The following is a 22,221-nucleotide window of genomic DNA, read 5'->3' as shown; positions in this document are numbered from 1 at the left end:
CCAACAACTGTATAAATATAAAATAATTAAAATATGGGAGTATATGTGTGTGTAGATAGAAAAAGGAGAAACACACCTTCACACATACAAATACAAACATGTAAATATAATGTAAAATGTGTGTCCGTGTGTATGACCACATCTATCTCTCCATATGTGGATGTAGATAACACATAGACATACACACACATTTATACCCGTTCCCCCTCATCCTATGACCACAAGTCTCTGTGAACAGCCCCTTCCCAGCTTTCCTGTAGCCCCTTCGGGTACTGGAAGGTCACTATAAGCTCTCCTCGGAGCCTTCTCTTCTCCAGGCTGAACAACTGCAAACTCTCTCAGCCTGTCCTCGCGCGGGAGGTGCTCCAGCCCTCAGATCATCCTTGTAGCCTCCTCTGGACCCATTCCAACAGCTCCATATCGTTCTTAAGTTGAGGATTCCAGAACTGGACACAGTATTCCAAATGAGGTCTCACAAGAGTGGAATAGAGGGGCAGAATCCCCTCCCTCGCCCTGTTGGCCACACTGCTTTGGATGCAGCCCAGGATATGGTTGGCCTTCTGGGCTGCGAGCGCACGTTGCCAGCTTATGTGGAGTTTCTCATCGACCAGCACCTCCAAGTCCTTCTCTGCAGGGCTGCTCTTATCTCATGAGAGTATTTTGTGCGTGACTACAGCCATCACTTGCTCTCTTCATATGTATATACATAGAGCATACATATCGAGATATAAGCATAGATCTGCATATATTTATATACCCCAGAGATTATCCATGGGGGGAGGGAGAGCAAGAGAGAGCGATACTGACAGAAAATGCATCTGTGAGTGCATGTGTGTTTGAAAAGCTCTTTTTCTCAAGCATGTAGGCAAATGTATCTGAAAAAGAAAGACCTTCCATCCCAAGTATCTAATTCTATATCATAGAATCAGAATAGTTTGGGTTGGAAGGGACCCTAAAGATCATCTAGTTCCAATCCTCCTGCAATGGGCTCTATGTGTGTGTGAAGAGAGAACTGTCTGATTGTGCACGTGAACAGCTGTCTCTGTACATATGTATGTCTATAAATAGATGTGTGTGTGTGTGTATAGAAAGAAAATGGCATTAACTGAGTGTATGTAGTGAGACAAGGGTGTGAGAACAGCAGTCTATACATAGATCACATCTATGTGTACACATATATATGTATGTATGCATATATATGTATATATATAGGTATATGTATAGCAAGAGCGTGTGAAAGCAGCTCACTAGGTATATACATATGTGTATATAGTGAGAGAGAATAGGGTGGTTTTGTGTAAACATACACTCTAATGATGTATGTAAATATACATCTATACATTCATATATATAGAGCAAGAGAAGTGTGTGAGAGAATGGCTCTTGCTGCCCCTACTTACGCACAGAGATACAGAAAGAATATATTGCTGTATTTAAATATATATATGCATATATTTATGCACCCCAGAGATTATACATGTGTATGGGGCGGGGGAGGAGAGAGAGTGATGGAAAATGGGTGCGTATAAATCGTTCTTGCTCATTTTGTTCCCTATGTATGTCAAAATATATATCTATAGCAAAAGAGAATGTGTACGAACAGCTCTCTCACTGTGTCCGGGTATCTACGCAGAGAATATACTGCACATGCTTTTGTGTGTGAGCAGCTAAACAGAGCTGTAGATACACGGTTTTCTGTAGGGGGGGGTAGTGTGTCTCTGTGTGTGTGTATGTGCATATATCTCTATATAGATAGATAGATATTTATGTGCATATTGACAGACAGAAAGAAAGAGGAGCGTGTCAGAAAGTAAATCTCTCTCTCCATACTAGAATACACGTGTACATACATGTGTAGGGAGACTATTGTTTGGTGGAACAGCACTCTCCCCCTTTCTCTATATATATGTGTTCATATATTGTGACAGAGAACTTCACGTGTGGGTGTGTGAACAGCTCTCACACTCCCTCTCTCTACATATGTGCATAAATATATGCATCTATATCTCATTCAAGAGAGAGAAGCATGTGTGTGAGAGAGAACAGCTCTATCTTTCATTATATATGTATGTATGCAAATATAGGGAGAGAATTGTGTGTGTTTGGGAACTGCTTGCTCTGTATATATACACATATATCGTATCTATGCATGTGTCTGTATAGATATGTGTACGGAAAGAGAAGGGGGAGTGTGTGGGTGAGAAAGACAGAACAGTGCTCTGTGTATATATACACACATCTATATGTATGACTATGTAATGCAAGAGAATGTGAACAGTGCTCTTGCCCTAAGAATATGTCTATACATACATGTAGTGAGGAAATTATGTGTGTGAACAGCTCTCTCCCCTCTCTATATACACATTATCTGTGTGCGTATGACCAGCTCGCTCCCAGTCCATGCAGGTAGTGAATTATGTGTGTGAACAACGCTGTATATAAAGTATATCTGTATAAATGCATATATATATGGACTATCGTATGTGAAAACAGCTCGGTATATATGTAAATACATGGAGAGAGAATAGTATGTGTTTGTGTAAGCAGTGTTGTCTTTAATTATACACATATATATGCATATATACACATAGAGAGTGTATGTATGTATATAGAGTATGTATACATAGAATATGTATATATATACATACACCTATATATGCATACACGTGTGAACAGCCTCAATGTATATACATATACAGGTATATATGCACCTCTATAGGAAGAGACAGTGGTTTGTGTATGAGAAACACTCATTTCCTCTCTCCCTATGAATATCCGTACAGAGAGAGGGCATATATACACACACACATATATATGCATACATTTACGCAGCCCAGAGGTTATCCTTGTATATGGGGTAGGGAGAGATAGAGTGATTGAACTCGTGTGGGTGAGAGAATAGCTCTTGCTCTTTTAGAATCATAGAATCACCAGGTTGGAAAAGACCTCTTGGATCATCAAGTCCAACCATTCCTATCAATTTTTTCTCAGTATATACACATAAATATGCATAAATCTGTATAGAAGGAGCAAGAGAAAGAGCGTGAGCTCTTTCTCGCTCTATGTATGTGTGTATCTGTGGATATATGTATATATACAGGGTGAGAGACCACTGCCACACACCTGTATTTGTGTGTGAACAGCTCAGTATAGACATATATATGCAGTTCCATACATCTGGGGAGTAGTGTGCGAAATATCGCACGCTCACGCTTGCTGCATGTGTGGATGTGTGTGCATACAGGAAGGGGCCAAGAGAGAGAAAAGAGTGTGTAAGAGAGACAACAGGTCTCTCACCCCAGATCAGTATATATGCATATGTTATGCATAGATGTGTTCATTTCTATATATGCGTATATATGTTTACAGGCATGTGTAGTGACAGAACTGCATGAGCCTCTCACACTCTCTTTCTATATGTATATATATATATATATATATATATATATACACCCAGAGATAGAAGTGTGTGGCAGGTGTGTTTGTATGTATATGTTTATAAATATATAAGCCTATATATGTGTGTATATTGCAAGAGTAATTGTGTGAGAACACCTCACGTTCTCTGTACAGGTATATATGGACGTACAGAGCACGTGAGAGAGAGAGACGCGTGTGTGTGTTTGTGAACAGCTCTCTTTACGTATGTATAAAGGTATATGAGAGACATACGTGTGAGCAAGAGACACTCTCTGTGTCCATATTAGTACCTATATAGGGTGGGTGGGCTGTATTTGGGCTACTTTCTCCCATTCTTTCTCTCTAAGCACATGTGCGCACACATACACACACTAAATACACACACTGAGCCTCCACTCAGATATTTCGTTCAAATATATATATATATATTCCTATTTTTATATGTGTATGTTCTATTTCTGCCACATCTTTGTGGGGAGGGAGTGAAGTGTGTGTGTGAGTGTGTGAGTCCCTGTGCTCGCTGCAGGCGCTCGCAGCTGGGCACGAGGCCACAGCACTGCCTCCCAGCTATATTTTATTTAAATATGTGTATGTTTATGTTGATATTTTTTAAATACATACCTAAGTGTTCACGTGCATGAGATTTATCACATTTATAGCAATTACAATAAACAATAACTATTCTATATTACAAATACCTAATGCACACGTGATACACCCAGTCCCCTACACAGCCATCCTGCACAGCCAGCTCAGCTGGCAGCGTCCACTTGGTCACAGCATTGCACCTGCACAGGGAGACACTCACCTTTGTGTGTTTCACACATGTATCTAAACACACACACAGACATGCACAGACAGACACAGATGCACACACAGACACAGACGTGCACACAGACATAGACATGCACAGATGCACACAAGGACATGCAGACATACATACACACACACACAGAGACACATGCACACACAGACATGCACACGTGCACACACACACCAGACATGCACAATCACAGACACACATGTAGGTACACAAACATGCAGACACACATGCACACAGACAGACACAGACATGCAAAGGCACATATGCACACACAGACACGCACAGGCACACAGACACTGATGCACACACACAGACGCACACAGACACGTGAACAGACACGCAGGCACACACTCAAGACAACAGACATGCACACACACATTCACACACAGATATGTGCACACACAAACATGCACAGACACACACACATGCACAGACGTACACACATGCACACACAGATGCACACACACATGCAAACACACATACATGCACACACGGACACACATGCACACAAACACATACATACACAGATATGCACATACACACATGCACACAGACAAACATACATGCACACACACACGGACACAGACACACACGCACAAACACACATACATACAGACACATGCACACACAGATGTGCACATACACACACTCACACACACACACGGACAACCTCCACCCCCGTCGCAGCCGGGTGCCGTGTCCCGGGAAGGCGAGGGTGCTGCTCCCCGGGGACTCGTTTCAGGGGTGCCGGGGTTCCCCCCTCCCAAGCCAGCGCCCCCCCGCTCCTGCCCCCGCCGAGCCCGCACACAGCTCCTCGCAGGGGCCCGGCCGGCACGGCGCGGGGGGCCCAGCCCCGCTGTTACGGGGGCTCTCACCCGGGAGGGGGGACAGGGCACCCCGCGGCAGGACGGGGAGGGGGCACGGCAGGGCAAGATCCGCCCCGGGGACCCCCGCTAAGGCGAGGGAAATGGCGGAGAGGAGCGGGGGAAGGGGAGAGGAGGAGGAAGGGGAGGTGGTGGGGCTGTGCGGGCTCGGCGCGGCGTGGGCGGGGGGCGGAGTGCGAGAGGGCGTGTGTGTGAGTGAGTGTGCATATGTAGGTGTGCATGCGTGTGTATGTGCATGTATACGCGTGTGTAGGTGTGTGTATGCGTGTGCACAGCCCTGTGCATGTCCCTGGGGACGCCCCCGCGCTCTCACAGCCGCGACCCGCCGCGGTGGGGTGACCCCACGGCTCCACTCTCCCCAGGCTCTCTGCAAGGGGAAGGCTGTGCATGCCCTCCCTCTCCCCAAGAAATCCGGTGCCCACGGTGGGATTTGGGGGGGAAGTGCATCGAGGAGGCAAGCTCCGCTGCCGCCACCCCCAGCCCCCGCAGAGCTGCAGCCAGGGGTAGCCGCTCTCCCCCCGGCGGCGCGGCGAGGCTACGGGGGCGGCAGCGGTGCAACACCCCCCGCACTGTGCCCCGCCGGAGCTCCGCCCGGACCCCCAGCTCCCAGCCCCGCAGGTCCCGCCGCGCTGCCCGCATTCTCCACTGCGGGGCGATGGCAGCTGGGGGGGGTGGGGGTGGGGGCACACTGGACACTCACGCCCCCCCATCGGGGGCCCCGCCTGGGCTGCCGCCAGCGTGGGGGTCGGTAGGGGGGCGGCCCCCGTTGCCGGGGCGGGGACCCCCGGCCTCGTCGCGGCGTCTCGGCGCTGCAGCCGGCGGCCGCGGGAGGGCGTCGCCTGTGTTAGTTCCCCGCGGAGAACCCGGGTCCGGAGCCGCCGCCGCTGCCCCCCGCCTCCCGCCGCCACCCTCTCCCGGTGGTGGCCCCTCTTGGGCGTCGTGCGGCGGCGGCGGCGAACCGCGGGGGGGCCGATGAGGGGCTGCAGCCGCCGCCGCGCCGAGTGCCCCCATCCTCGTTGCGGTCGCCGCGCCGGGCGCGCCCCCGAAATCGCGGCGGGGGACGGCGTGCGGCGCGCGGCGGCGCGCGGGGGGGCAGTGGCGGGGTCGGGGGCGGCGGGGCGCGCGCGGCGGGGCGGGCGGCGCGGCGGGGGGGCCGGCGGCGGCCGCGCGGGAGCCCCGCGAAAGGGCCCCAAGAAGCACAAGTTGGAGCTGGCGGCGGACCAGGCTGTTGTTGTTCTCAACGTGGTCCGCCCCGCGCTCATATAAAGGGGAGGTGGTGGTGCCCGCCCCTCCAGAACGCGGCGGCGGCGGCGCCGAGTGGAGCCGAGATCGAGAGTAGAGCTTGCCGCCACGCCGCCGCTGGCCCCCTGGCCCCCCGACCCGTGGCCCCCGGCACCATGTCGGTGGAGCTGGAAGAAGCCGATCTGCCCCTGACCGAGGCGGAGGAGGCGCCCCTGGGCCCGGAGAAGAAAGGAGCCGCTAGGAAGGCGAAAGGCGGCGGCTCCTCGCTGTCGCCGTCGAAGAAAAAGAAAAACAACAAGAAAAAAAATCAGCCGGGCAAATATAGCCAGCTAGTGGTGGAGACGATCCGCAAGCTGGGTGAGCGCAACGGTTCTTCGTTGGCTAAGATTTATAATGAGGCCAAGAAGGTGGCCTGGTTCGACCAGCAGAACGGCAGGACCTACCTGAAGTACTCCATCAAGGCGCTTGTGCAGAACGACACGCTGCTCCAGGTCAAGGGCACCGGCGCCAACGGCTCCTTCAAGCTAAATAGAAAGAAGCTGGAAGGCGGCGGCGACGCCGGCGCGGGCAGCAGCGCCCACAAGTCCCACAAGAAGGCGACGGCGTCCACGTCCCGGCGGGCGGAGAAGCCGGCGGCTGGGAGCAGCAGGAAGCCCGAGAAGAAATCCCACAAGAAGGGAGCTAGCGGCGCGGCGGCGAGAGACAAGGGCAAAGCCAAGAAGGCCGCTAAGAAGGGAGCCGCTTCGCCCGGGGGCAAGAAGGTGAAGAAGTCGGCAAAGCCCAAGGCGCTCAAGAGCAGGAAGGCATGAGAGCGGGGAAGGCGTCCCCGCCGTCCCCGGACTGTGGGCCCCGCGGCACGGACTGCGCTGAGGACGGACCCCAGGGACCCGCTTTGTCTTTGTGTCGCTGACTCGGCTCCGCAGCCGCCGCTGTGCGCAGTGAGCGGGGCTGCGGCCGCCCCCCCTTCCCTCGGCTTCTCCCCCATCGCGCCCTTTTGGTTTTTTTTTCCTCTTTGCCGTGCCCTTCCCCTCGTGTAGACGGTTACCGACCCCTCCCCATCTCCTTCCCCCTTTCCCGGTGCTTCACAGGGTTGTTGTTTTTTTTTGCCCCAGCCCGGTTTCCATAGCAGCCATTTTGCGGCGCCGCCGCTCCCGCTGCGCCACGTGGGCCGCGTCCCGGCTTCCCGCGCCCCCGCCCGCTGCCATTTCGAAACGCACCGGCGCCCCCTATTGGCTGTGGCGCCGCGGCAGCGGCGCCCCCTATTGGCTGCGGAGACCCGGTTCTATGGCAGCGGCGCCCCCTATTGGCTGCGGAGACCCGGTTCTGTGGCAGCGGTGCCCCCTATTGGCCGCGCCCCGCGCCATGGTAACCGCGCACCGATTGGCTGCGGCGGAGCAGCGCGGGGGGACACGGGGTGCAGCGCCCATCGCCTTTCATTGGGTTGTTTGGTTGGGTTTTTTTTAACTGGGTTTTTTTTTGGGGGTCAGTTTTGGTTGGTTTTTTTTTTTGAGGGAGGGTGGGGTTTTTTGGTTGTCTTTTGGGTTTGTTTTTGTGGGTTTTTTTTTTTTCTCTTTTCATTTATCGTCGATTCAAATAAATTGTTAAAAAACGCCATTCTGTGCTGCCTGCAGGCACTGGGAGGCCCTGCCCGCGCAGAGGGTGCTGAGCGAGTGGGCGCGAGGCGGGGAAGCTGTTGCCACCAGGGAGGGCAGGAGAAGAGGAGCCAGGAAGGGGAAGGACTTAAATCAGACATTAGGAAGAAATCCTTCACTATAAGGGTGGGAAGGCACTGGCCCAGGTTGCCCAGAGAAGTCATGGCTGCCTCATCCCTGGAGGTGTTCAAGGCTAGGCTGAATGAGGCTGTGAGCAACCTGATCCGGTGAGGGTCTGGAACTGGATGGGCTTTGAGATCCCTTTCACCTCAAACCATTCTATGATTCTTATGCCGTGGAGAGCAGTTCCTGTGCAGCTGCACTCGGCAGAGCTCCCTGAACAGCAGGGATGCTGAAGGGGTACCCAGGTGGGGATCCCCTTAGTTGGCAATTGGCCCCCACAGCCCCCAGGTCAGCAGGGAGCAGCTCCCACAGCACCCATCCCCATCCCTTCCCAGGAGCCCCAGCTGCAGGGAGGTTTTTCCCCAGGAGCAGGGGTTCCTGCTGCATGCACAGGGAAGGCACTGGGAGCAGAGGCCCCGCAGAGCCACCCCTTGCCTCCATAGCTGTGCCTATTTATAGCTCGCATCAGTGAGGTTGCATAAAGCCCTGCCAGGGATCTGGGCCATCTTGTTCTGCGTGGCTGCAGGAGCACGGGGGCGAGGGCTGAGCACACAGCTCCCCACTCATCACCCTCCACATACCGGAGATCTTCAGTTGATGCTGGGGTTGCAGAAGAGAGAGGAAAAAGGAGCTGGGCCCACACATGTACTCTCAGCGGCAGGAAAGCGAGCAGGCGTGGAGGCTGGTGCTGTGGCTGTAACGTACCTCACAGCTCTGCTGTGGTTAAGCCTCCAGCAGGACAGTGCTGCCCTCAGACCAGTCCGGCTGTCGCTCTAGCTGTCAGCAACAGCCAAACACCACGGTCCAGCCCAGCAAGAGTGGGAAGAGAGCATCAAGTAGGAGCATCACCCCAGAGCTGCTGCCAGCCTTTCCAAGGGGCTGTATCTAGAGCATCAATGTGCTGCCGGTGCCTGGGAGCACAGCACGCATCAATCAGCCAATGCACAAGAGCTCCACAAGGAGGGGGCAGAGGGGCAGCAGCCAGGGACAGCCACAACCCCAGGTGACAATAGGGTCCTTGGGTGCTCCCGGGAAAGAAGCAGCTCCCTTCCTCCGGGGCCCAGCCCACAGCTGCTTTATCCCTGTGCCCCTTAGAGTACAAGCAGAGAGAAGGGGAGTGAGTTTCAAAGACTCATCAGCTCGATTCAGCAACGGAAGGCAGCCGTGCTCCTGAAAGGGACCAGCCATGCTCTGCTTCTGGGAGGCCGCAGCTTCCTTCTGGGGCAGTGTTTGGGAGAGGCAGCTGCTAGGGCAGGCCAGGCACTGTCCCGCTGCCCCCGCGAGTCTCACGCCGCTCCTGAGCACCTGCCAGCAACCTCAGGGACTGGGAGAGCTGCTGCATTCCAGCTCTGACCTGCAGGCAGCTCTTTGGTCAGCCAATGACACTGCAGGTTCTGAAGGGCTGGAAGGGACGCCCTCACCGCGGCCTGGCTGGTCTTGGTGTCAGCAGCTGCCTGGAGCACACACAGCTGGAGGCACAGGGCTCCCCAGGAGGGATGCTCAGACCAACCACAACCCAGCAAGGGCAAGGCTCTGCCTGAGGAGGAGCATTACCTGGAAGTTAGACCACCAGTGGCACGGGGGGGGGCAGAGGGAAGGCAGCAGCATGACACTCCATTCTGGCCCAGCTGGAGCCCTCACCCCTCAGAGGGCCTGGCAGTGTCTCACCTTACAGGTTGAGGCTGCCAGGAGCTGTGATGCTGGAGCATCCCTGAGCAGGCTCCCAGGGGTGCTGCCAGCTGCGAGGGCTGGGCCCTGGAGAGAAGCCCAAGCCTCGAGGATTTCCAAGGTCAAGCTACTCCCATCTCTTCACACAAAGACAGCCAATCCCAGAGCAGAGATACAGAGCTGGGGGAGTCCCTGCTCTGTGGTGAGGGGCACAGCAGCGTCCTCCAGTTCCAGTCTGTGCTTATCTCACCTTCAGGTTCCCAGAGGTGGCAAGAGCCCTGCAGCCTCCTTGTCCTGTTGTCAGGGGAAGCAAAGACTGACAGACATCCCTCCAGGCTCACACAGCTTCTGGGAAGACTCTACTCAGCCAAGACCTTTATGTTTTATAAGCTCAGCTGCTCTGGTTCTATGAAGCATCCAGAAGAACCAGAACCAGCAACGCTGCTCCCGAAAGCCATGATAGCCATCTCGGGAGCTGTAGGCTTGAAGGTGACAAAGTCCATTCTGGCTTTCTAATAAAGACCAAGACTTCCACTCCCCTCATGACGACGATGTTCAGATGTGAGGTTTAGGAGGTGATAAAGGCCAAGCATTTCTACAACGATTGGCAAGACAGATTTCCTTTGGCCTGCCCTGCTTTCCCAGCTGGTCCATCACATGGGTGGCAAAGGAATTTCAGAACCCAGCTGGAGCTCAGTATTGAGAACACTACTTGTGCCACCAGCTCCTTGTTATAGCCTCAGGCATCACCCAGCCTGGGCAGAGCCACACAACGGCCAGGGTGGCTACAGAGCTACTCAGCCCCGGCCATGCAGCCCAGCCTGTCCCTTGCCCCAGGGAATCCCCAGCTGCTCCATACTCTGTTCTGGAGAGCACATTTGGCAGGGCAGGAGGCGGAAATACTGCCCTACGGAGACCAGCCCAGCAGCTCCAGACCTACACCTTTCACAGCCCAGTGCAGACCTTGCCAACACCCAACCTTGACCACACTAGAAGTTGTCTAAACACCCCTCCCAAGCAGGGAGCAGCTCTGCCTTGCAGAGCAGCCACCAGGACAACAAACTGGGACATGTCCAACAAATGGAGAGGTTGTCAGAGTAAGAAACATATTACCGTGTCATCAGGATCAGCTTTTCTCATGTAGCCTCTCTCTGCCTACTTGCCTGCAAGGTCACCCAGAGGGTCCCAGTGCAGCCCATCGGGTGGGGAAAGCACCTCCAGCACAGGGGAAGGTCTTGGGTCCAATCTCACTCTTCCTTTGCTGCTCCCAGCCCAAGGACAGCTCAGACTTCCTGGCACTGGTGACAGAGCAACTGAGCAATGCTGCACTCCCATAGCAAGAAGAGTTGGAGAAGGGTTTTATCTGATCCCAGGGGTAGGGAAAAGACTATTTATCTGAGCAAAGGGCACGCAGGACCCAGCCCAGACACCAAGCTGCCACCAGAGAGCCTGCTCTTACAGACCGCTGCCACGTTCAGGAGGTTTGGTGAGGTGACAAGACACAGCACATTCAACAGGGAACCAGTTTAATCAGATACTTGGTTTGCACCGTTCTTTGCATTATCACAAGTTCTGCGTTTTCTAAGAAATACAAAGCTCTCCCGGGTTTTACAGAACGTTGGTCCTGGAGAAAACAAGGGGGAGAGAACAAGACACTCAGATACAGACACAATGACCACCGTGATGGGCAGTGAAAAGGAAGCCCCTCATCCCCACCTCACTGACTGTAAGTCACTTTACAGACGAGAGAGTGACCCCAGGGGTCCATGCCACAACAGCAGGACTGTGCCCCACTGTCCCTTTCCCCCCAAGGTCAGGATACCCCAGCATAACCGCAGGATACGTCCACATCCCCATTAGCACAATTAATGAACATACTGCTTCCACGTTCCACAACGGAGTGAAAAACCCCTTCATAAAACCATTCGACAAGCATCCAGGTTCATCTACTCTAGATAATAATAAACTCAGAGCCAGGGCAAGTTACTTCATCCACAAGATTAACATCTCATTCCATAGGTTGAACACATGCTACTTACAGCACATAAATAGAAGTTGCTCTTTTTTTTTTTTTCACCTAAAAAACATGTTATGAAGGTATACGGTCCGATTGCCTAAACAATGCCGCATGCACACGACTATCAGCCTCCACAGAAGCAGGCTGCTCTGGGCAGCGAGGAAAGTTGTCTCTGCATCAGCTATTCCAGGTGTCACGGGACAGCTAGCCTGTCCCCATGCTTGCACGTTATCCACACAGCCATTAAATAAATACAGCGCTAGCTAAGAGTGGGATTTAATACGAACTCTAGGGTCCTTTTTAAAAATAAACATTCATCCATAGAGGGTTACAGATAACAGATATCATCATCACTTTATTTCTCAGAACCAGAAATAGTGTTGAACAAACAAACAACAACAAAAACAACCCCACAGCATGTCATTTCCAGAAGTGCAACCAGGGTACAGCATAGCTCGCAGGGACACAAAGGGCTTCTGCAGGCGGGAGAGGAGGGGAGCCACGGCAGAAGATGGCAGCTCCCGCTCCCAGCGGGCGCCTGACCTTGCGACGCTCTCTGAGGGGATTTGTCACTGCACCCTCCGCCCCAGCCTGCCAGCTGGACCCATGGCACATGGGACCACTGAGCCCCCCAGCGCCCACTGAGCCAGGGAGCTGCAGGAAGGAGACTCTGCAGGGAGATACCCCAAAACATAAGACCTTAAAATAAATAGGACCAGAGCTTCTTTACAGTAGGCAATGCACTAGCTTTACCAGGAACAAAGCTAAGACTAACAGTCAAGTCTTGCCAACGGAGAAACTTTTCCTCCTTTTCACATTTTCCAGCCCTCCGCCCTTGCCGCAGCAGCGCAGCCGGGATGGCATCGCTGGGCAGGGTGTGCAGCAGCAGCCGGTCCCATCCTCACGCCGTGGCAAACAGGGCTGGCCCTGCACAGCTCCAGGGCTGGCAGAGCGGAGAAGCAGCTGGGGATGCACATGTCCATCCTCACGCCAGTCAAAACAATCCTCAGCAGCTACCGGCAGCTTTGCACCGTGACCCAACCATACGGCTCCAGATGCCACCGACAGCACCAGCTGTGACCCAGCTGCCTCCTCTGAAAACATTTCTTCCAGGGGAAAGAGGAGCAGGGTGGGGGCACAAGCAGGGTCTGACCTCGCCCATGCTCCCCCCCAGCACTCTGCCGCAGCCTGGGCTTGGGGGGGCTGGTGGAGGGATAGCAGGGGGCTACCAGGGCTCGCACCCAGACTGGGCTGGGGGGCTAGTGGAGGACTAGGAGGGCGCTGCCAGGGCTCGCACTCAGCCCGGGCTGGGAGTGTAGGAAGGGGACCCCCAGCTCCACTGGAGGGGAGGGAGGGCAACGGTGAGGAGGGGGCCGGGGAGTGCAGCGCTCACTTCTTGGAGCTCTGCGTCTTCTTGGGCAGCAGCACGGCCTGGATGTTGGGCAGGACACCGCCCTGGGCGATGGTCACGCCGCCGAGCAGCTTGTTGAGCTCCTCGTCGTTGCGGATGGCGAGCTGCAGGTGCCGCGGGATGATGCGCGTCTTCTTATTGTCGCGGGCCGCGTTGCCCGCCAGCTCGAGGATCTCAGCCGACAGGTACTCCAGCACGGCCGCCAGGTACACGGGCGCCCCGGCGCCCACCCGCTCCGCGTAGTTGCCCTTGCGCAGCAGCCGGTGCACCCGCCCCACGGGGAACTGCAGCCCGGCCCGCGACGAGCGCGACTTGGCTTTAGCCCGCGCTTTGCCGCCGGACTTGCCCCGGCCCGACATGGCCGGCAGGCAGCGGCCCCGCAGCCGCCGCGAGAAGCGCCGCGCACAGACGGTCCCGGCGCCTGCGGGGAGAGAGACGCCGTTAACGCCTCTAACGCCGCGCCGCGGCCCCGCTCCGCCGCTGCCGCCCTTACCCGCAGCAACCGCCGCCGCTCCGCCCTGCGCGCCGCCCGCCGCCGCACTGCCAGCACCGCCGCCGCCGCGCCGCGGATACAGAGCGGCCGCTGCTCCCCATTGGCTGGCGGCGCGGGCGCCTCGGCGCTGATTGGTCAGTGCGCCGATCCCTCATTTGCATAGGGCTCGCGGCGCCCCGGCTCCGCCGCGGGGCAGGCGCCCAGGGCAGCGCGCGGCGGGGAGCGCCGAGCCCAGCGCGGCCCGGGCGGCGGGAGACAGGGATTCTTCCTAATTAGCACCAGATAGAATCAGAATCACCAGGTCGGAAAAGACCTCTTGGATCCATTGGATCCAACCATTCCTATCTGCCACTAAACCGTGTCCCTCAGCATCTCGTCTGCCCGTCTGTTAAACCCCTCCAGGGATGGGGACTGCACCCCCTCGCTGGGCAGTTCCAGTGCCCAATGACCCTTCCTGTGAAATTTTTTTTCCTGATATCCAATCTGACCCTCCTCTGGAGCAGCTTGAGGCCGTTCCCCCTTGTCCTGTCACTTTGGAGAAGAGGCCATCTCCATCCTCTCTCCAACCTCCTTTCAGGTAGTTGTAGAGAGCAATAAGGTCTCCCCTCAGACTCTTCTTCTCAAGGCTAAACAACCCCAGTTGCTCATCCCTGGTATGGGCAACAATAAAATAGGATCAATTGGTTGACAGGTTGTGCCGAGGCAGGTTCAGATTGGATATTTCTTCACCAAAAGTGTTCTTGGGCACTGGGAGGTGGTGAAGTCCCCATCCCTGGAGGGGTTTAAAAGGCGGGTGGATGAGGTACTACTCATTTTACACAGCAGCTCAGGTTGATTTGCTCAGGAGTAAAACATGGCCAGCACTCTCCCACATCCAGAATCACAGAATCCATGACCTGAGATAGAAGGGACCCTGGCAGCCCCTTCCTGGCTGTGCCAGGACTGAAGGTGCAGGGCAGAAGGGTTTTACAGAGCCCCCATGGGTGTCCAAGCAGTGCTGTTCCTCATCAGCCGCCTCTTTTGCCTTGTCCAACCCAATCGCCATCCAGTGGGATGCTTCACCTAGGAGGATGCCAGTGAGAAGAGCCCTCCCTGCCAGAGCATCATGGATCAAAGGTGACAGTCGCTCCTAAGCCAGCTTTTGGGCTAGGTCACACCCCTCAGCAGGTAGGAGCAAGCGCTGGACTGGGCGAGCAGCCAGCCTCCAGTTTAAAGGCAGTGTAGTTCAGCAATAAAACCTCCTCGTTAAACTCTCAGCATTTGGGGATTTTTTTTAGTGGTGCTGGGGGTGCTCACAGCGTGGAGGGAGCTCATCTGGACTCTGCATCTTTGCATCATCCCTGCCTCCCCAAGGGAAGGATTATGTTCCCCAGAGCTGGGAAAGGTGAGCATCCTCCACTCTATTCAGCATCTTCACTCCCTCCACAGCAACTGGAGACCTGAAATGAATGTGAGATGAGCCGGTGACCTTTGGAAAAGCCTGATCTGCTGTTAGCAGCAACCAGGCCAAGGCAGCTGAGATGCTCACCCTGCAGGAACAATGGCTGGGCAGGGAGAGAAACCTCCCTTGTGGCTCCTGCAAGGACAAGCACTGAGGTGGCAGCCCCAGCACCGAAAGACTTATTTATTCCCCCAAGAGCTGCTAATGTGACTCTCTTGCCTCAAGTCGCTGTGTGATCGATGAGGAGCCAGCTCGCAACAGGCTTTCTGGCTGGAAATCCTAATCCTCCCCTCCAGTCTCCCATAAGCCAGGAGACCTTCTGAGCTCAGCCGCCTCTGTGGCACGCGAGGGATTCAGAGACGGATTTATCTCTGAAAGCGCTCAGGTGTTCCTGGGTGCCCATCCTGCAGCTCCTGCTCCGGCTTTGCCATCCCTTCCCAGGGACGAGCCGCAGCTACAGCCATCCCTGCAGCTCCCCAGGGACACAGCATTTAAGGGGAGCCCCAGAATAAATCTCCAGGGAATATTTTGCACTGGAAAATGGAAATCCTCCAGCAACACAGCGCTGCTGGTACCCTGAGAGCTTAGCAGCTCATAGCTGTTTCCCGCTCAGCAAACGGTGCTCTGCCCGCAGGACAGCAGCAATGGGATGGGTAAGGGGGACACAGACACGTACAGGGACAAGGGCACCGCCCTGTCAACCTGTTAATCCTATTTTATTGTTTCTGATACCAGGGATGTACTCCTCTCCAGCCAGGGTCCCACTGGATAAGGCTTTTGGTCTGTAACAGCTGGCTCTGTTTACAAAATCCCTGACCTCAAAAACAGCTGCCCTAAGCTGTTCTGTAACGGCACTTTGGTTATCTGGGCTTTGATGAATGACCTTTATGAAGAAAGCAGAATGCATCCCTCCACAGATCAAGAAAATCCTCTCTAAGTCTTCAAATCTCATTAACAACATGATCGTGCATACAACGTGACCAAGACACGCTGTCCCACCCCACTGCCTGCAGGGAAACCCAAGGAAAACCCAGTTCCTCCCAGGCCCTGCTTAAACATCTCCCTGTTCAGGAGCCACAAACTCATGGGGCAATGCTGGTACAGAGTGCAAAGACTGCGGCGGACCCTCCCTGACTGGGGGTTCCTCCTAAAACTCACTGCATGATCCTCTGTACTGCAGTCACCCTTGGAGGGCAAGAGCAATCGAAAGGAATTTGTACAGAATTAATATGGAATTAAGTGAAAAAGTATCAGTTTAATACCAAAAAAAAAGGAGAAGGGAAGAGAAGAAGGGAAAAGAAGAAGGGAAGAGAAGAAGGGAAAAGAAGAAGGGAAGAGAAGAAGGGAAGAGAGAAGAGCTGTGAACACTGTCAGAAGGCAGAAGCTACTCCTTCCCAGCAGGCTGAGATGCTTCTCAAGGCTTTATCTAGACTTGGCACAAGCGACTACCAGATTATACCCACTCCCGTCAGCACAAGACAAGGCCAAAACCTTCAAAGACAAACACCAGCCTTTAACAAAACACAAAGAACAGAGACAACAACCTAGAGCATCAAATCAACACCTGAGAGGCCTGGAGAAACTCAAGAGCCATCTGCGAAAAGTGTTTCTCATCCCACTTAGGGAAAACAGGAGGAAAAAGGATGGCCAGCCATCCTAGACAGTGCCTAAGCCTTGCGCTTCTTTGCAGCTGGCTCTCCCTCCTTTCCCAGCCACTGCTGCAGGATATCTGCGCTGGTTTTCTTGGGCGAAGGGTTGTGGATGAACTGACTAGTCCACCGGGGCAAATCATTTTCTTTCTTCTGGGGAGAACCCTCCTGGGAGTTTTTTAACCAGCCCAGCATCACTTTGCTGCTCGGGGTGGTTTTGACCTCCTGGAGAGACAAAAGAGAGCAAGAGAGAAGTGAGAAGCATGGTGAGAGCAGGGCAGGCAGCAACTGCGAGAGCTGCTCCAGAGCGGGACGTGGAAGCTGCAGCCACAGCCCTGCCTGCAACCAGGCACATCTGCAGGAGGTTCCCCAGGCTGCTGGGAACAGCCTTGTTCCAAGCCCCATTTCACATGGAATTAGCCTCATTTGGCAGAGATGTCCTGGCACAGGGTGACAGTTTATTTCTGGAAGCAAAGGGAATCTGTTCAGGGCTCTGCATTCCAGCATCAAGCACAGGCGTGCCCTGCAGACACTGCCTGCTGCTGCCCCTCCTGCAACCTGGCAGTACCGTCCCTGCTCAGGGACATCCCCACGGCCAAGCTGTCCCCTGCCAAGCCCCTGCCAGCCCTCACCGTCTTGGCTCCCAGCTCGATGCGTGCGAGGCACTCGGGCGCGTTATTGCGGATGTTGTTGACAAAGGTAGACACTGGGTGGAAAACGATGTTCTCTGTGGGCTGGATGAGTTTAACTGCTTCCTGGGTTGGCACTTCAGCGAAGTCTAACCATTTCCTTATGGCCTCGTCCCCATCCAGGATGGCAGGCATCCTAGGGGACAAGACAATCAGAGCCAAAGCCCAGCACTGGTCTGGTACGGTAGGGAGGCAAAAGACAGGTTTGTAAGCTAGCAAGGAGCTGGCAGCCTGGGAGGAAACAGGGAAAACTGAAGCAGGAGGATGCTTTTCTATACGGCAGAGTGTGCATTCGCTTCACTCAGGCAGTTGCTTTTGCTGGAAGAGGAAGAAAGGTTGACCGCCTGGCCCCAGTCAGGCAGAGAGTGATCCAACCCTGCCTGCTGGGACAAAAAGATAGTGACTTACGGAAAGGGCATGAGCCGGTGACCTGAAACGAGCAGGAATGTTGTAGTGTTTCTCCAAGGGCATCATGAGGAGGCAGGACTCCCTGCCTGTGTGCTGCCAGACTGGTGTTCAAAGGCACGACTTTTCTCCCCTGCCTCTTCCTTGCTCTCACTTGCCTGTGATGGATGAAGCTCACATCCTTGGAGGCATCCACGGTGATGATGGTGTAAGTGTATAGCGTTTCTCCTCCTCCTGGCGGCTCCCAGCAGTCAAAAATCCCAGCCATTGTGAGCAACCGCCATCCTTTCCATTCCTCATCTCCCTCCTTCCCCTCGTCCTGCAGGAGAGACACCCCATGGCCCTGGTCAGAGCCTACCCACGGGCAGCTGAAGCATCACAGACTTGCCAGTGCCACACAGGTCAACAACTCATACCTAAGTCATGGACTGAACAAATCTGAGGGCTTTCCTGGCTATTAATTCGAGGTAACTCCAGGAAAGGTATCAGGAGCCTTATCTTCCCACAGTCAAGCCAGAACCCTCCTTCCCTCTGAACGTTCTGGACATTGATTCAGCAGAAGGAAAGAGGTAGCGGAACTCCCAGCCCCGTCCCCTGAGAGACACATCGCCCACCCATGCAAATATCCAGCATGTGGGGAGCAGCGAGCGTGACGGCGGAGACGCTGCAGCACCGTTTCCAGCCAGGGGACTGCAGTGTCAGGGACCGCCAGCCCCAGAGGGATGCTGGGGTGCCGAGCCCACTGCAGGATGGAGCCTCTTTGGGAAACAGAGATGCCCAAGAGAGGGGCACAGCTGGAGCAGGGGCTCAGAGCTGGGTGTGAGTGTTCAGATGCAACGAGGGACTCCGTACCACAGCATCCTTGGTCTGGGGGAAGTAAATGAAATACGGCTGCTTCCCCCCGCTGTTCTGCTGCCACTCGTAGAAGCCATCTGCCAGGACCACGCAGCGCTTGCCCTTGAGGAGAGCACCCTGAGGGAGAGAAAACATAAGTGAGCTGTGAACAGTGGCCTCGGGCAGCCCACGGGGGAGGACGAGGGCAGCTCGCTCCCTCCTGGGGCTCCTCTACACTGCCCCACGAGGTACACGAACACTACAACCGTGCACTGTGATGAAAGATGAGTTTCACCAGCAACAACATTTTAATTTCTTCTATTTTAAGGAAATCCACTGTCTCTGCAGTACAGGGACTCACTTAGGAGGATCCTTCTCTGTGCAGCAGGCAAACAGTGACTGGTACTCACTAGGGAGACACTTCAGCTCTGGTTCTGCCGACTACAAGATCTCTTCGAGCTGGACACAAAGACAGCAGCAACTCACCTTGTAGGAGGACTTTTTCAGCATGGTGTCACTGCGGCAGTTGGAGGTATTAAACTGCATTTTGGAGGGGTCGTCCTTTTTGAACCAGGAGGGAACCAGGCCCCAACGCATGTCCATGAGGACCCGCTCGGAGGAGTCGGCATCCTTTTGAACGAGACAGAGAAACACCTCGGGTCAAAGCCACAGCGCAGGGACCAGGAGCATCCCCACAGCTTGAGACAGTGCCTTCGCAGAGCCCACGAAAGCGGTTTCTCCCCCTGCAAGGGGGGAACAGGCCGGTGTCCCTGCCGAGAGCCACGCGGGGCAGCCAATTTTGGCAGCCGAGAGCCACGCTGGAGGGCAGCCCCTCCAGCGCCAATTTTGCAGGGATGCCACTCGCAAACAGTGCAGAAACAGCCACTAATTATAGCCCTTTGCATATTCTTAACGGCTTTCCTGTAAGAATTAACCTTCAGCTGAAAGCATAAGAATATTTTGCAGGAATAAATAACCAGTAAGTGCGTGTCTCGGTGAGGCTTGCCCAGTGACTCTCTAAAGGGACGAACAAGGGATTTCTTCAGTGAGAAGTGCTCAGACACAAGAGCTTCCCAGCTCTTAACTAGGTGGTTAAGTCAGGCCGGTGTTAAGGTCCTCAAAACTCTTTACAGCGAGCATCCCAAAGGATGGAAGTCTCACCTTCATTTTAATAACGTGATTTCTGTTGATTTGCTTCGCTTCACTTTCACTCCTTGTGCTTTGCATATCACCTGCCTCTGGACAACGGGGGACGGGGGACGGCTTGTGGCTTTCACTTCCCCCCCCAGCTCTATCTCGCTTTCTGCCAGCCCCAAGCAGCGCACAGACGGGGCGAGCGGGGCCCCGCTGGGCCTTTGCTCCCAAAGAGCTGCAGCAGACAGACGTATATTCACCTACTACAGGTCTATATATAAATACGGACATGGATTTGCTCAGTTTTGCAAAGTCTTACAGATCAGGAGCCAAAAAGAAAGGGGCACCTTACACTGCACCCACATCCAACAACTGGAACAGAGACGGACACTCACGCAGGTGTCTGTAATCCACATCGTGCTCCCAGCCAGTATTCCTCTGGCTTAGAATCATAGATCACTTGATTGGAGAAGACCTTTGAGATCAAGCCCAGCCGTGCCTGTCCACTACCAAACCACATCCCTATGCGCTTTGTCCACCTGCCTTTTAAACACCTCCAGGGATGGTGACTCCATCACCTCCCCCGGCAGCCGTGCCAGAGCCTGAGAACCCTTTCAGTGAAGAGATTTTTCCTAATATCCAATCTAAACCCGCCCTGGTGCAACTTGAGGCCATTCCCTCTCATCCCATCGCTGTCACTTGGGAGAAGAGACCGGCACTCACCTTGCTACAACCTCCTTTCAGGGAGTTGTAGGCAGTGATCAGGTCTCCCCTTGGTTGCTCTCAGAGAGATGTGGGATCCCAAGGCAGGAAAGCAGGGTACGAAAGATGCCTGATGGCATCCCACCAGGTCCTCCGTGCCTGTAGGCACTGTGAAGCGCAGCAGCCCCTTTCCCCGCCCCACGGGCCAGCGGAGGGAGAGCAGACAGAGCCTAGACCGAAGCGTTTCAACTCAGTGCGCCCAGCTTCACCCCGCTGAACATGAAAGAGCAGCAGCTCGTTGGGTACCCTCTTATGCAGAAACCAAAGGAGATGCACAAGCAGTTGCACGGGTTGCCTGGGGTGGCTTAAATTAACTGGAATAACGGTTGCCCCAGGTGTACAGTTATTTTACAGCTCTAAAATCAAGATTTTTTTTTTCTCTCCTCCCTCCTAGGAGTGCAACCTGGGCGCCCTCAGTGGCGCTACGAACTGAAATAAAGCCTCAGAATAAAACCAGCAGAGTGATTATAGAAATTTGGGAGTAAATTCTACCATGGTTCAACATTTGTAGATGAATTTTTGCATTAAACACAACTCAACGCTGGAAGGGCGGTACCGATTCCCCACCCTCCTTAGGAACAGGTAAAAACATGAATGAGAGGGGATACCTTTGCAATTAGATAAATACTAAGGAGAGGGAATACCTTTGCACTCAAGTAAATATTAAGGAGAAGAGATACTTTTGCAACTAGGTAAATACTAACAAGGGGAGATACATTTGCAATTAGATTAATACTAAGGAGGGGAGATACCTTCGCAATAGTTAAATACCAAGAAGAGGGGATACCTTTGCAAGCAGCTAAATGCTAACGAGAGAAGACCCCTCTGCAATTAGAGAAATCCTAATGAGAGGGTCCCCTTTGCAATCTGGGCTGGGCCGAGGGAAGCCAGAGCATCTGTCCTAGCCCAGCCCGGACCCCCCAGCGCCCCCGGAGTCCCCCCGGGATCGCGGCCCCGCTGTACCTGGTGGAGGTGCCGGCGGGAGAGCAGCACGGGGCCGCGGGACTGCGGGCCCTTGTTGTAGGAGGGCTGGTACCGCTCCGCCTGGATCCACTCGGGCTGGCGGCGCAGGCCCCGCCTGTCGCGGTAGGCGCAGGCCCGGCGGAGGTTGTCGGCGCCGAGGGAACACGCCGTGCGCCCGCACATCCCTCCGCCCCGCGCCGCTCTGCGCGGCGGCACCGGCAACGGGGCAGGGGGCGTGACCTGGGGCGCAAAGGGGCGTGGCCAGGAGCGGCAAGGGGCGGTGCCATAGGCGGACAGGTGTCAGGAGCGCGTATGGGAGCGGGGCGGACGGGAGGCAGTCCATCAACTGGCAGAGGAGGGACCAGGAGCGAATGGGGGCGTGGCCAGGAGGGAAGAGGAGCGTGACCAGTGACACAAGGGGGCGTGGCCATGAGCGAACATGAGACACGGCCATTGAGAACGGGCCGTGACTAGAGGGGAAGAGGGCGTGGCTACAAGGGCATGAGCAGATCAAAACAATGGGCGTGGTTAAAACGACGGGGGCGTGGCTAACAGGGCCCCGGCCAGCGCCGGGCAGGTGGGGCCAGGACCGGATAAGGGCCCGTATTTCC

At 54.7% G+C, this 22,221-nt stretch overlaps 3 protein-coding genes across 3 annotated transcripts; 1 reads left to right on the top strand and 2 right to left on the bottom strand.

Annotated features, from left to right (window-relative positions):
- The first annotated feature begins 6,406 nt into the window (after positions 1-6,406).
- Positions 6,407-7,609, top strand: LOC104068456 (histone H1.10). Its single transcript, XM_009571351.2, has one exon. It carries the CDS (start codon positions 6,525-6,527, stop codon positions 7,176-7,178), a length of 654 nt encoding a protein of 217 aa, XP_009569646.2. The 5' UTR covers positions 6,407-6,524; the 3' UTR covers positions 7,179-7,609.
- Positions 7,610-11,329: 3,720 nt separating this feature from the next.
- On the bottom strand, positions 11,330-13,840 carry LOC104068467 (histone H2A type 2-B). The gene is made up of 2 exons (XM_054077023.1): positions 13,734-13,840; positions 11,330-13,661 (listed from the first exon to the last, which is right to left on the bottom strand). The coding sequence occupies exon 2, from the start codon at positions 13,597-13,599 to the stop codon at positions 13,219-13,221; it is 381 nt and encodes a 126-aa protein (XP_053932998.1). The 5' UTR covers positions 13,600-13,661; positions 13,734-13,840; the 3' UTR covers positions 11,330-13,218.
- Positions 13,841-15,999: 2,159 nt separating this feature from the next.
- Positions 16,000-21,933, bottom strand: HMCES (5-hydroxymethylcytosine binding, ES cell specific). Its single transcript, XM_054077076.1, has 6 exons — positions 21,611-21,933; positions 19,238-19,381; positions 18,770-18,889; positions 18,076-18,236; positions 17,456-17,648; positions 16,000-17,048 (listed from the first exon to the last, which is right to left on the bottom strand). Exons 1-6 carry the CDS (start codon positions 21,791-21,793, stop codon positions 16,842-16,844), a joined length of 1,008 nt encoding a protein of 335 aa, XP_053933051.1. The 5' UTR covers positions 21,794-21,933; the 3' UTR covers positions 16,000-16,841.
- Between the last annotated feature and the right edge of the window lie 288 nt (positions 21,934-22,221).

Source organism: Cuculus canorus, chromosome 11 (assembly GCF_017976375.1).
Source record: "Cuculus canorus isolate bCucCan1 chromosome 11, bCucCan1.pri, whole genome shotgun sequence".
NCBI classification, from domain to species: Eukaryota; Metazoa; Chordata; class Aves; order Cuculiformes; family Cuculidae; genus Cuculus; species Cuculus canorus.
The sequence above is the reverse complement of the archived record's forward strand: the minus strand, read 5'-3'. Positions and strand labels throughout refer to the sequence as shown.